The sequence below is a fragment of the Puntigrus tetrazona genome, chromosome 6, assembly GCF_018831695.1.
Source record: "Puntigrus tetrazona isolate hp1 chromosome 6, ASM1883169v1, whole genome shotgun sequence".
NCBI lineage: Eukaryota > Metazoa > Chordata > Actinopteri > Cypriniformes > Cyprinidae > Puntigrus > Puntigrus tetrazona.
This window is the reverse complement of record NC_056704.1, coordinates 8,441,260-8,456,677: the sequence shown is the minus strand read 5'-3', so window position 1 is coordinate 8,456,677 and position 15,418 is coordinate 8,441,260. Positions and strand designations below refer to the sequence as shown.

The following is a 15,418-nucleotide window of genomic DNA, read 5'->3' as shown; positions in this document are numbered from 1 at the left end:
ATAATATGCTATAAAATACATGGAACATTTGCTGGTTATCAATATTATACATTTTCTTTCGTTCCCCCCTTTATACCTAAATTTCTCAAAATGTATGTATATGCATATGTGTATATATTTTTTATATATATTTTTTGTTATTTATAAACTTGGTTAGCAATGTTTTGGTTTTTTTGGTTTATGTTGTGTGCAGCTAAGGCTACAAACGTATTGTCATTTCAGTAGACTTGCCATAGGCTCTCAATGCACATTTTGTAACCTAAAAAGCTTTTCATATCATTTTCTGATTTCATATTATTGATACGTAAATTTAAAGAATACAAATTAATTACATTTTTCATACAGATGCTTGCATGGCTAAAAATAGCAGGGGCATTAGTATACACAGGGTCATGGGAAATTCCTGAAGTAACCCAACCCATGGCATAGACCCTCCCCTAGGAATTTAGCTAAGAAATGCAGCAGGATCCTGGCACAATGGCGTCTCACAAGGTGGTTCCCTCAAGTTGTGGCTGAGCATCAGGCCTTTCTGGGTGGAGTTTGCATGTGTTTTTTTTTTCTGTGTAGGTTTTCCATGTGCTCCATTTCCCCTTAATACAAATACACAGCACTGGTGAGACACTAAATGCTCTGGAGGTGTAAATGTGTTTGTGTCTGTGTGTGAGGCCTGTCACTGGCCACCTGCCTAGGGTGTTCCCTGTCTGGATGGCCTCCAGCATCTCATTGACCCTACAGAGAACGGATGGTTGGATCCTGACAGAAGATGTTCTATTTGAGTTGAAGGCCTCTGTATGCTGAACATCTTTTGTTTGCAAATCAACCCAATGGAGAACATGTTACACTCTCCACTCTAAATTACTACATTTTAATGTAAAAATGGTGGGTAATTTGAATAATTAGCTGAAATTCTGTGACAGTGTTGCTGTGATGTGGGATATGGATTAAAGTTAAAATGTACATTACCAAACATTATTTCATGTAATTCCTTTCACAAATCACAAAGGAAACAATATTAGAAGACAATACTGGACTGGTTTTATTCTTTTGTGGCACATGCTTGGAATATGTTGGAGGTCTGGTTTCAAAACCATAAAATACACTTCTGTTATCTCTTTAGATTCATTTAAATTCTTTAAAACAATTGAGCAATAACAGTGCAGTAAACGGCAACGTCTAAAAATATTCTACCCCAGATTGCTTTGACGACTAGGCATTATTTCACAGTATCTACATTTTATCTGAAACAATCATCTCAAAATAAATGATATAGTGAAACAACATTCATTATAATAATTTATAAAAGTCTGATGTATGATCCTTGATTTCTCTGAGCTTATATACAGTAAGACATTTACAGGTACCATGTAAAAGTAGGAAAATAAGAACAAAAGAGGAACTTGTGAGTTCATTTTCTTAATTGCCTCAACTGAAATAAAGTCCATCCATTTCATCATTACACACAAAACAAAGCTAATTACTGAGTTGTGACAATTTACTTGAAGACTAAACTGAAGTGGTCCTTAGCTGCCACTTTAAAGCATTAAAATGGAATCATTTTATGCTGCGCACTATATGTCCAGTATCTCATGCTTTTATTAGTATTCTACAGTGACACACTTCGTCTTTAGATACTCGTTCAGAGCTTCTTGTCCTGTTAGGAAAAAATAAACCCAGTTAAAACAATACACAAAAAATATTTATTGTAAGATAAACGACTACTGAAGTATAGCACAATGACTACTCGCAAAAACCTGTTCATTTAAATCCATTTATCTTGCATCAAAATACTTATATCATTCGTTCTTTTGTCTTACCCAAATCTTTGCCAAAGCCAGACTGCTTGAAGCCTCCAAAAGGAGCAGCCACGTCGGTCTTGTTGTAAGTATTGATGAACACAGTGCCGGCCTGAAGTTTTTCACTCACGTACAGAGCCTTACTGATGTCGCGTGTAAACACACCTGATGCTAAACCATATTCTGTAGCATTAGCCCTCTGCAGCACTTTGTCAACATCTCTGAATGAGGGAGATTGAGGAAAAGCTAGTTTGCAGTGTTGCTCTTAGTCATGTTGTTACTACTCTGCTACTTTTTTTTTTTTTTTACAATGAATACAGTTAAATCTATCATACATCATTTAAAATTCACTGGTGTGAAACAATCAGCAGTTTAATGATAAAAGTAGCTTATTTCTACCAACCCATTACTGAATTTGGAGATGATCATGACCGGCCCAAAGGACTCCTCAATGGCAACATACATGTGATCCTGCACGTCGGTGAAAACAGTAGGCTCAAAGAAGAAACCTATAGAGATACACGATGTAAACAACATTGCACTTTGTCCTCAACAAAGACGTATGCATATGCTCACACGCTCCTCTGACCTGGACGCTTCACTTGTTTTCCTCCACACACTAATTTTGCTCCTTCTTTGACTCCCTTCTCACAGTATTCCACCAGTTTGTCCAAATGAGCTTTGTGGTTCTGCGGGCCATGGTCTGTGGAACGGTCCAGCGGATCTCCAATCTTCATTTTCTTTATTTCACTCACCTACATAGACGCGGTTATACATGCTGTGAGTTCTGAATTGAGATACTGGAGTTATAAATCACGCATTAATAACTCTTCACAGTATGCCTTTTACACTTCAGTTCGAATCTAAGGGTTTAAAGGGATAGTTCACCCAAAATTGAAATTCTATCATTAATTACTCACCCTCACGTTGTTCTGATCCTATAAAACCTGACTGTGTTAATTGCATTGCTGTCTATGGGAGGTTTAGAGAGCTCTTATAATGAATCAAAAATATCTTAATTTGTGTTACTATGATGAATGAGGGTGGGCAGTTTTAAGAAGTTTAAGCGTTTATTTTTAGCTTCAAATTCCAAAAGCCTGAGCTGATATACAGCCAAAACTCACAAAAGTCATCTATGGCCCTGTGTCAGAATCAGTCACGGGTAATCAAAAGGAATACATATATGTAAAAACAGAGATGAATATATTAAACTGGTGTCTATCGTTCTTTACCACTCTCTCCACAAAAGTGTCATGGATAGATTCCTCGATGAAAAGTCGTCCCGCTGCAATGCAGTTCTCTCCCTTGTTGAAGAACACAGAGCTCATGCCCTGTAGATAAGAAGTGTGTGTGAAGGGTATAACACACGTCTGAGAACACAACCAAACATTTACACTGCAAATACAACTGTGTGATGGGTGAGGTCAACAAACCATTCTGACAGCCTTGTCCAGATCACAGTCGCTAAAAACGATGAGAGGAGACTTTCCTCCTAGCTCAAGAGAAACCTTCTTCACATTGCTGACTGCACAGCTACAAGATACACAAGCATTTTGATGATGTAAAAATTTGACTTCAATTTAATTAGTGTTTTACTACAAAAGCTGAAATCAGAAACCTCGTCCAGATTTAAACAGATGCTCATTTACCTTTTCATTATCTGTTTGCCAATCTCAGTGGAGCCAGTGAAGCCAAGTTTTCGAACATCAGGATGGTCAGATAACCGCTGACCAACCAGTGACCCTGAAGTGACGCAAGTGTACAAAGAATTTGCAATACTGATGCTGAATTGAGTGCAGAAAACAGTTCAATTATATCAGTTTATTTTTTTACTATACTAAACTGTACTGTGCATGTTTGGTTGTAGAAGTACCTGATCCTGGCAGTATGTTCACCACACCTTTCGGAAACTTTGCCAGTGCGGTTAATTCAGCAAACTTGAGAGCAGTCAAAGGTGTGACCTAGAAGAGTATGCCTTAAATTCTGTGCTTAAACGATTTGGGTTAAATATGCCATGTCCATGTGCTTTTTTGTTTTAGTATAAACCTCGGTTCTTTACCTGTGCAGGTTTGAGCACCACAGTGTTTCCGGCTGCTAGGCATGCTGCGGTCTTCCACGCCAGCATCATCAGGGGATAATTCCAGGGAATGACGATGGCACACACTCTGAGCATGAACAAACAAGAGCTAAAGATTCTCAACACAACTGAGGTGATTTCTTTTATGCTCAGGCTGGACAAAAACATAGGATGTTTTTTTATGAGGAGAGTTGATTTTACCCAATCGGTTCTTTCTTGGTGAAGGTCAGGTTTCGATTAGGCCGAGCCTGGTTTATGGGAATAGTGCAGCCCTGTGGAAAATAATTGGATATATTTCAGACACACACAAGGATATGATATATTTTTTTATATTATAACTGTAGTTTCTAACACAATGCAGTCAATGCTTTAAAGTAATCTTCTGGGTACAGTTTAAGTTAAGCTCAGCATTCAGTGCACATTAATTATCACAAAGTTAATTTTCTCTTTTGTTTCATGATATTTTTTTTTTACGTTTAAATTAGGTGAATAAGGATAGAAAAAAATATACTTAATAAATTAATATAAATAATAATTTATAATAATAATAAATTAATATACAAAATATGACACAAATTATGGCTGATAAATATTCTGATAAATAACAAACAAACCTGAATCTTGTCACACCAGCCAGCAAAATATCTGAATGTTTGAATGGACATGCCGATGTGTGTTTTGAGGGCCAGAGTATAGACTGCTCCTGAGTCTATGGTCTCTATAGTGGCCAGCTCTTCCTGGTGCTGCTCCATCAGATCAGCCAGTCTGGAGGATAGACACTTTTCTAATAAGCGCATCACTGCACGGACTGTGGTATAAAAATATCATTGTCTGTCACGTGTAGTTGTATTTTTAATTTCTGTAGTCATCCAAAAAGCAAAAAAATCAGAGCCGAACTGAATAAGTACGTTATTCAAAGAGTTAAGTGCGAAAACATGAGAAAGAAAGAAACTTATGTTTTAAATTGCAGTGTTTCAATTTAAAATCCATCTACTTGTAGAGTAGTTTGCCTCGGTCTCTGGGGTTCATCTTGCCCCACTCTCCTTCCTCAAATGCTTCTTTAGCAGCAGCCACAGCTTTTTCCACATCAGAGATCTGAGCTAAGGACACGTCACAGATTGCCTACGCAAACAAAAGCTGAAATGTGATTGTGAAAAAGAAGAAAACAGATAATGTAGAAGAAGCAGTTCCCCCGTGTACCTGTCCATCAGTGGGGTTAATCGTCTTATAGGTCTTCCCCCCTTCAGCATCTACAAACTCCCCATTTATGAAAAGCTGGTGTGGGATTTGGATTGTCATGTTGTTCAACTTCTTTTCTACCTACAACAGAAATTGAAATACATAATCATTATCGTGTGTATTTGGGCTTAGACTTCTATTTTGTAATATACTGTAACTTGTATACTATACTTGTATATTAAATATATAGGTACTGCATATATGAAGAGTTTATTTGCAAAAACAGATAACTATGTTTTTAACAGTTTTCTTTTTTTATTGCGCATTCCAACTGATCTTAATAAACCAGGAGTTGGATTATTTTGATAACATTAAAGATACAGCTAATGTAAAAAAATGTAAAATGTAAAAAAAAGTTACCTGTTTTGCAACAATAAAATAAAAACATACACAGTTCATATATTGCAAGACAAAAATATTTTTATATATATATATATATATATATATATATTATAGATTTAAGTCTGGTGCTTCAAAAATATTATTAAAAAATTAGCTTTTTCATTGGCCGAGTCTTAATAAATTTGAAATGGATGACTACAGAAATGAAATATACAACTATATGTGACAGACAATGATATTTTAATTACAAGCTACAACCCATTTAACAGATATAATACTAACATAGTCTACGGTGAACTCTTCTTCCTGGTCCTCTCCTCTCAGCTTCCTCACACACATTTGAATGAACTCTTCAAAGCTTGTTGCCATGTAAACATCCTCGTTCTGCAACTGTAACTGTGCCGCCCTCAACTTTACCTCTTCCACCAGTCTACGATACAAAAATAAGAGCGTCTTTTCGATTAGATAAAGGGAAAAATATTCTAAACAAAGCATGTACATGTACATGCGGTATGAGGAGAGTTATAAATTCACACATTACCTGACTACATCCATCGAAGCAGCACCAGACTTAAAAAAGTCAGTACTGTCTTCGATCTTCTCTACATTGGTCAAAATACTCTTCCACACCACCTGGACGAAAAAAGGAATAAATGATCTAACCTTCAGGCTTCAAAACACATCATCTTTCAGAACGCAGAAAAGGGTTTGTAGCATACAGACAAAGAAAATCAACAACACAAAGAAGACTGAGGTGACTAGTAATGAAAAGAGTGATATATTTTTACCCTCATCTGCTCAGAAAATCGTTTTTCATCCTCAGAGAGCTCCACAGTGGAACTGACAGCAGCTTTAAAATACTGGGACGCAGCAATCATCTTCCCATCCTCAAACTGCAGATTCTTCACAAGCAACTACACACAAGTACGAACAGACTTTATGTACTTAAATACACAGACACACGCTCGCCTGGAGTCTTGTACTGCATATTTCACTGGGTAAAATTCTATTTAAACTCATTCTCATATCATTCTAAACCTGTATGATATTTTCTAGGCAGCGGAAGATAGATAGATGCGCCTTTTTCACTAAGAAAATGCTTTTCTGATGTGATTTCAAATTTGAAAAGTGAAATAGGTTTACCAAGAAAGTTTTCCAAAAATGTTTGAAAAAGTGAGGGGTAAATAATGACCTATTCTTTTAAGGACCCAAGTACAATTACTGTATGTTGTTGTCCATTACAATATGGTCTGGGATTCTGCTCAGAAATACTTGAGTTGACACAAAAGGAAATGTACAGCTTTAATTTCTATACATTTTACGGGTTTTTTTACACAAGTAATGCACAGGAGGTTTGTCCAGTTCACATCAAATATGGTACTGATCCTTTAGAGACCCTCATTACGTTTCTAAGATGTGATCTAATTGATTTTTCAGCGGTGCCACATACTGACAGACTGCTGCTTAGCATGCTTGCGCTGAAAATGCTTCTGTCGCTAGGGGCTATAACTTAAGAAAAACCTAATTGTGCTATCTGTGACTGAAGAAGTTGACATTTGACTCCAAAGCAATTGCATCAACAGCCTCTATTCTTTCTAATGTGTCTGTTTCGGTCATGGTGTCTTCACGTGAGCTTGAGCCGTGACGATTGCAGCTTGCACTTAAAAGGACAGTTCACCCAAAAGTCATTTACTCACACATTTACTCAAAGACATCATCGCTTTCTCTAGTTTTTTTTTATGGCAGTTTTTTTGGGTGAACTATCCCTTTAAATTTGGATGACATAGTGACAAATCATATCAATTACGTTAACAATGTTTTGTGCCTGTATCAATTTTAATAGCATAAATGAAAAATATTTTTGCATGTCCTTACCGTCTTGCCATCATTCCCAAAAAGAACAAGGCCATTTTTGGTAACCAGACCTGGTCGAGCTGCTCCAGGGATTTCCAGAGGTTGACCATTACTTAAAGAATGATCGTTTTCCAACAGTGTTGATCCATAGAATGAAACATTCTACCGAAAAAATTCAAAGAAAACTGTTGCAAACAAGAGGCGTTTTGCACATAATTTAATGCAGTCTCTGCATGTTTCCTGTACTGGTGTGTGTGTGTGTGTGTGTGTGTGTGTGTGTTAGTTAAAACACTCACTTTGCCATCAATCTCTGCCCAGGCTCCAGGTACTCTGTCATTTCCTCTGATCCAGTTATGAATGGCTTCTCCTGGCTGGTTCCAGTCAATCTATTCAACCAACCACAGATAATCATTGTTTAAATGTTGTGCGCAACAATGAGGTTAAAGCTTTCTATATATCGGCTGTTGTGCTTGGCTAGAGAACTCCACCTTTGAATTTTCTTTCTTCTGAATGCACTCGTATGTGGCTCCTTCCTCTGGCTGTTTGATTCTCGGCGCTTTACCTCCCGCAATTAACCTGACTGCCTCGACCTAAAACAAACACACACACACAAGGGCGCTCTCATATACAATAACCACATCAGACTTCAAATCCTACCGATCCTAAATGAAAACAGTCCTTTTAATTCTCTTTTAAATTGAATGCATAGTACACTACAGTTTATATGATGTAGATGTAGAAGTTTCTGCATTGATCCACACCATGCCTTTGACTCCTTCTGGGAACAGAAAGCGTTTGTAGATGCTGTTTACGTTGTCGTTCGGCTCCACATCGCATTCCTTTTGTAAAAGAATTGGTCCTGTGTCCAGTCCATCATCTGCCCAGAATATAGTAAACCCACCCTTCTTATCACCATGAATCAGAGTCCTTAGGGGACGCAAAATAACAAAACATAAATCACGTTAAAACAATTTTACATCATTTACACACTCGAGTATTGTGTTATCATTTGCTCACCCTCATGCTGTTTCTGTCAGCGGATAAAATATTTTGCCAAGCTCCAAAAAACCAAATATTATACTTGGAAGCCCAACACATATTATGCTTAATAACATATGCAGACAACGATAAAACCTAAAAACTTTAATTGTATGGAGAAAACATGTCTCAGATGTTTTCAAGAGAGAACATGTATCCATCAAAGCACCTGACAAGCAAGCCTCCTTAAATTATATCCATTTGTTTGAACTGTTAAATATAAAGCATTTTATGTTTTCAATAGCACTGTTCATACGCTTTCTTCCTTAGATGGGTTTTACCCATGTAACATTGCAAATTATTTTCTTTATTGATTAATTACTGCATGCTATATGCTGCTTTTGGTTGAAGGCTCTGATCAATACGTTCGCTGGTTTTCTGTCTACAGTAACACAGACACCAAACACTGGGGTTTTTGAGTATTTCTAATATTTCTAATTATACACACGCTCAGTAATGAAACACAAAACAAACACACGTACCAGTTAATGGCAGAAGCTCCTCTGTGTCTGGGCAGCAAGGAGGGATGATAAATGATGGACCCATGCGTTGGGTGATCTATCACCTCCATAGGAATGAATTGAGAGCAGAAAGGAAGAACGTTCAGTTCAGCACCCACTGCCTTATACTGATCCACAACCTCTGCGATGGCCTTTCCCTTCAGCCTCCAGCGGGGGAATTTAAACACTGGCACGCCGTCTTTCTCTGCCTCAGTCGCTGTGGAAAGTTTAAAAGGTTTGTTTCAATTCAGATCCGTACGCAAAAAAGAGCAGCGGTGAAACACACCTGCCCTGAAAAAGCTTCCTGCGAATAACATGCAATTTTATATTTTATACAGGTCAAAGTTTCATAGTGCAACTAATTCATAATTAATTACATTTTTAAGACGTCTCAAGAAGACAAATACTAACCTGAATCAATGTGTCTTGACATTTAACAACCTGAGCTAATCTTGTCTTCTCATATTTACAAGAAACACACAATCTTCTTAAAACATGTCTTTAATGTGTTTCTAAATGTTGTTTGCATCACATTACTTATCTTTAATGGATATTACACGTATTCTATATAAGTATTTTAATTACGAAACATTCAGCAATTAACAAAACAATTGTATCACCATTAATATTTTTTATTATTTTAATAAGAATTGTATTCAAATAATTTTATGTAAAAACTCGATTTATGTACGAATGTATTTTTGAAAAAAAGATTCAAATCAAGACGACCGTCTGCTGCTGTTACATAAGGCCGTGCTTATATTGTCAGAGATGATGGAAAACCCAACATGATGGTAATCCATAAAAAAGCTGATGAATAAGTGTCTTCTGAAACAAAACTATAGGCCTGTGAGAAAAAGCACTTCAATCTTACTGATGAAACTCTCATGAGAAGTGATGCAAAAGCACAGAGGACTATTTTCAACTTTACAAGTAACTTCAGGTGCTGATGTTCACAATGATTGTTTATAAGTAATGTTAACTTTGAATATTTTAGTCTTTACTTCGCAAGACTAAGGAAAGCAATTTAACATTAAATCTGTTTGTGTTCCACAGAAGAAAGAAAGACATAAACCAGGAAGTGTGGGTAGATTTTGAGAAAATGATCTTTTTAGGAGTAAAATCAATGATTTTAACAGAAACAAGAGACTTACCAAGTGGGTCCACTTTTCCATCTTTGTCAGGGATGGTGAATACACCGACAATCATGTGGCCATCCTTCTTCAGTTCTTTGTACACTTCCTGTCCAAAGAGACTCTGGCCAATCACGGCAATCTTCATCTGAAATCAAAGGACCACATACAGGTTAAAAAACACTATATACTACACATACAACTGCTGCTGTTACTATACTGTTACTAAAATTAAGGTTTAAAAAACTCTCTTTTCTCATTTTCCACATTTCACTTTTCTAGGTTGTTTAACACTCTGTCTTAAAAATGTAAATTGTGAATATTGCACTGCAGATATAGCTGGACCGTCTGATAAATTGCTCGTCGAGCCGCTTTGAAATGAATTCACAAGCCTTTGCTTTGTATTCAAGAGCATGTTCAGAGGAAATACCAGCAGTCTCTGTGTGTTGCTCAGTGAATCAGAGCTTGTTCTGCTAAGAACCTCTATCGTGACTGTGCCCTTGAGCAAGACACAGCAAGAGTTTTGATTATGTTCATCTGTTTTTATGTCTTGAAAATGTAAACGTTTATTTTAGAACTAACCTTCACAAAATGAACAAGCACCTTTGCCGTAATGTTAATTCCTGTTAGATTTTTGTGTGTTACACAGAGATACGCGTGTTACGTTCAGCAAAAAGCATTTTATAAAATTGTCACAGGCAGAGATTTAGCGGAGAGTTTTGTAGATTTGGATTTGGTCAGGTTTCAGAAACTGTGACAAGGGACAGGATTTTGCGAGTGAGCAGTTAAACAAAAAAGATAAAGATTCTGTAAACCAGACTGAGGTCCTGAGAAGATTTTCACCATTAAAATGTTTAAACTCCTACTGAAGCAACTACTGATCAAATCATCTTTCTGGCAAAACGTTATTAAAAGAAAAGAAATAATTCTTGTTCACTTCCATGCACTAACTTATAGTGCTTTTATGTTTATATTTTTAACTCATTTATAATCATTTATTTACGTAATCAATTTAGAATCAGTAGTCGGTCATAAGATCTATTATTTGATTTAATTCTTTTGTGTAATTTATCATTATATTTTTATAAACGTGTTTTTATTATAATTATTATAATTTATTAAGTTTCTATATGTTATATTTCTTATTAATCTTTCCTCGCTGATGTATTTTCATCGTTGTTCTCATCTCATACTTCTAGAGGTTCATGGAAGCCCAAGGTTAGAGTTTAAGCACTTTTGGTAACAGTACATGTTGAAATGATGCTGGTCAGATGAAGTTTGAACATTGTGACATACGCAACTAAGATTGTTCAATACTCTTTACCATCATAGCTTCGTCTCCTGCTCCAGCTCTTCTCTATCTTTTCCCTGTCAGCGTCTCGACTCAAATAAGACTGTTAAACACTCATTTTGAGCACCAACGGCTCTGACTAGTTACTCTGTTACTAAACTGATATAAACTACAAACGTATTAAATCTGCTTTGTTGTCATCGTGTGGTGCTTAAATCTTATATCTCCTAAAGACATATTTGTAGTAGACACTAATTTCGTTCCCCGGCATTGCAGTTTGTTATGCACTTAAAGGTCAAGAATTAGTTTCCAAAGTCTCACGCACAGCAGATAGCACAGCCAGGAAAAGATCTTATTGACTCTGTGAGGCTTTTTCCTGCCTACAAAGACCATTATAGGGTAAACAAATAACACTGTTTGTGAACGACAACCCGCTGACCGAAACAGTAACTAGATGAATGGGTCATTCGGTTCAGTAATATGAATCGATCATGTGCATCCAGGAGCGAAAGTATTCATGTTTAAAAAAACTAACGACTGGCATACAGTATTTAAGTGCTATACGAATGATATTGACACCCACAATCAGTTTCGGATCGAATGCATCCGTTATAGCTTGTGTCAGGAACAACTGATTAATTCAATAATGTAAAAGACATTTACTGTTTGCCAATTACGTAACGATAGTAACCTCGAAACAGGGTCAACGAACATAAGGGTAAGAAGCAACGTTTATTATACAATCAAAAGTTGGTCATGATTTTATTGCTGGTTTGAAATGTGTTATTAAAATGTGATTTTGGCAAGTCATTTTTGTGAAACAATTTGACAATGAATCTCCGTTCAATTAGACAGGAGCTGTAGTTTCATGACTGAGTATATTCCCAAGACAGCTGCCCAGAGAATAGGGTTATATTGATTTAAGAGCACAATACCACAAGCCGACTTGTGGCCACGCTTTATTGTATTCAATTCAACTTTATTATTTTTATTTGAGTAGGTTTTCACCGACAGTTCATGGCCATTTCATCCCTCTGCACAACTTGTCCAACAAGTCCAAACTTGTGATCCCATTGACTGAAAGGGCTTTTACTGGAAAACCTATACATTTGACTTTTGACTTAATTTATGGGTCATTCTACAGAAACGTTTCTGTCCCTAGCCTTTACAGAAATATTGCAATTGAAAAACACATTAAGGTTATCACAAAACTGCTCGTCCCCCACAGACATGTACGGAAGGAAAGTGCTTTATTTTCAGGTCAAAAGTGTTTTTCTAGCATTTAAAATACAATAATGTATTCATAACTTGTGTCAAATATACGATAGAAATGGCGTAATAAAACAAAATGCTGAATAAATATTATAAAATATATCATTAAAACAGTGGCCCTCTGAATTTGTGTGTTATTTTGAAATAAAAATGAGACTAATGACATCACTTGACTTCCTTTTTTTTCTAAAGATCTACGAAAAAAGACCCATTTTTAAGTTCAGTTTCTTTTTAGTTATCAGAAATGTTCCCATTTATCTAACAATTTCATATAAAGCTTAGTTTACCTGCTTATCATGTCAGATTACGTTAGCATGCTAGCTGTATAGCTTATTAAATCTGTAACTTTTGATCATCTTTAATAACTTAAGAACACATAAAAAAGTCAGGAACAACATATGTACTCAATATGTCATTTTACTGTAAAATATATTTAATATTTCTATAAAAGATCAGTATGATACAGCAAGCTACTGCAATGCTAATGCACTGTAAATATTAACCCATTTTTGTCCCACTTTTGAAATGTATAACCGCACTACTGTGACATCTGAACTGCAAAAGACATGGCCTAGTTCTAGGACATAGCTGCTGTCGGACTTCGGCCGATTTTCCTTCGGAATGTCGGACACGTCTGACACGTTATCTGAGTTCTTAACAGCGGAACAGACGCGAACCGTCCCAAACGACTCATTTCGGTTTGACGAACCGGTTCAACTGGTTTACCGAAAAGAACCGGTTCAAAAGAACGATTCGGTTCGTTCGCGAACCAGATATAGCTGACGTTAGTCAGGAACCAAGTCCGGCAGCAAAAAAAAGGTTTTTATTAAACGAGTCTGCAAAAATAAATGAGTATGAGAACGTTGAGAAACCCACCAAAGAAAATGCTCGTGTTTAGGATAGTTGCTCAGAGTGCACTACAGGGTCACACAAAGTTCGCTCAACCAGGTACGCCCACAATCAAATATTTAACCTGATATTTACTACAAAATAACATGGAACGATTTCATATATCTATATAACATCTAGCATGTAAGAGTTTAGGCTACTATAATAAAAAGCCAAACACATTCAAACCCTGAATGACATGAACTTTACTTCAACTAGGCGACATTTTTTGTTTACCTTTTAAAATCGTTTTCGCTAACACAAAACCCTTTTACTCATGACACGAAACGAGCTTGTGTCCTTTGTCAAAAGGAATCTGTCATTGCACACAGCCCGTGAGACTATTCGCTATCAGGCTCGCATTTCACACAATCAACATGTAGCCTATCTAGATATTATACACGTCTCGTACCTTTTCAAGACCAGACTGGAGCTGCTCTTCTGCAGGAAAGAAGGACTGAGCAGACACTGTTGCTATTTATTTCAGCACAACTGGATTGCAGGCCAGCGATCAGACCACCAATAGCGTTATTACAAACACGAGGGGGTGGAACCAAAAGAGTCCGTTTCCACAGTTTTAAAGCATATGCAGAAATAGTGTAAAAACGTGACAAAACGTGACGTATTGATTTGACAATTGCATTAACGAGTACAGAACAACAGGAAGTAAGACATGTAAATGATACAAATATGAAAAAGTGTGTATTTAAAAAAAAACCCAAAATAATATACAATAAAATTGAGACAAACCTGGGTAAATAAGGGTTAATGAAAAGGGGAAATAGGGCAGCCCTAACATACTTCTGTAAATAAGAAAAGTTTTTGTTGTTCCTGATGTAAGTTTAGCAGAACTATCTCATACATGAAGTATTTTACTCCATTGATAATTGTACCAGAAAAGATTGGCCAAATTTGATAGTTATTTAACTGTGACTGGCTTGCAAGCTATCGATTTAAAAGAGGATCTAGTGTATTGACCTGGCTGTGTTTGTCTGGGCAGTATTTCAGACATTCCAATTAAACAAGCCTTTTATACCGTTGTAGTTTAGTCAAATATTGCATAATGTGTGATAACATTATTTCCTAGAAGTAGGTTCAATTTTTTTGCATTCAGTATTTCTATATATAAAGTGGAGAGCTTAAGAACTGACATGGAGGACGTGTGTCTATTAACCCCGTAGTGGCAAACAATCTCCTGGAATTACAGCTGGAGGTCTCCAAGAGGTCAGGTGACACATAAACATGGCCATATTTCTTTCATATGGACAATGAAATTAAATCAACACCCTGCTGTTAACAATTCCAGCAGGACAATGATTAAAATCAAGAACATGAATATCAAAATCAAGACAAAAATGATTCACTGACCATAAAATCAAAATCCAATTTGTTTGTTTTCCTTTGAATTAGACTTTTAAGAGTATATTTAGAGATTGAGTTCAGATTTTTGAGAGTATATTTTGAGTGAAAGAGCCTAGTTTTGCTCACATTTACCTATTGTGACATTGTCAGTGTAGCCAAGCGCTTTCAACTGAAAGTTATTAAAACTGCTAGTTAAATGTAACTAGATGACATCATAATAGCACATTCACTGATCTATATAAAGATGAACGTAGCTCAACAAGCAAGATGAGAACGTAGAGAAGGCTTGTCCAAGAAGCACTTGATAAGGCCCACTATGGATTCAGACACCGTCCTATTTAAGGGTATAGGGGGCGATTTCGGACACGGCTAAGCACAGGGAATGAAACTGAACTTAAAAAAAACTAAAAACTATACAGACAAGAATAACAATCCTGCATATGCAATCCCATCTGAACTGGTAAGCAGATGATGCAGTGCCGTTGTTGGTGCATGCTTCCAATTTAGACGATTTGAGCGTTCTTGCATAAGAAGTTATATAAGTTTATAAATGTATTTTGTGTCCACCGCCAAAGAGGAGTCCTCTGATGTTTTAGTGGAGTGTCTTCAAAAGCTGTGCAGTTATCTTC

The 15,418-nt window shown here is 36.5% G+C and overlaps 1 protein-coding gene across 1 annotated transcript; it reads right to left on the bottom strand.

Annotated features, from left to right (window-relative positions):
* Positions 1-1,012: 1,012 nt before the first annotated feature.
* On the bottom strand, positions 1,013-13,966 carry aldh1l1 (aldehyde dehydrogenase 1 family, member L1). The gene is made up of 23 exons (XM_043241648.1): positions 13,840-13,966; positions 9,998-10,124; positions 8,826-9,060; positions 8,067-8,232; positions 7,794-7,895; positions 7,602-7,691; positions 7,327-7,467; positions 6,240-6,365; positions 5,993-6,084; positions 5,734-5,881; positions 5,071-5,190; positions 4,865-4,992; positions 4,485-4,635; positions 4,072-4,142; positions 3,853-3,958; positions 3,667-3,754; positions 3,443-3,536; positions 3,227-3,326; positions 3,026-3,124; positions 2,383-2,548; positions 2,197-2,302; positions 1,815-2,014; positions 1,013-1,651 (listed from the first exon to the last, which is right to left on the bottom strand). The coding sequence occupies exons 2-23, from the start codon at positions 10,122-10,124 to the stop codon at positions 1,596-1,598; spliced, it is 2,712 nt and encodes a 903-aa protein (XP_043097583.1). The 5' UTR covers positions 13,840-13,966; the 3' UTR covers positions 1,013-1,595.
* Between the last annotated feature and the right edge of the window lie 1,452 nt (positions 13,967-15,418).

Coding starts and splice junctions, on each gene's coding strand:
- aldh1l1 (XM_043241648.1), bottom strand. CDS start 10,124: ATGAAGATTGCCGTGATTGGCCAGAGTCTCTTTGGACAGGAAGTGTAC. Junction 9,061..9,997: donor TGGAAAAGTGGACCCACTTG/GTAAGTCTCTTG, acceptor AACTTTCCACAG/CGACTGAGGCAGAGAAAGAC. Junction 2,303..2,382: donor AAAACAAGTGAAGCGTCCAG/GTCAGAGGAGCG, acceptor GTATCTCTATAG/GTTTCTTCTTTGAGCCTACT.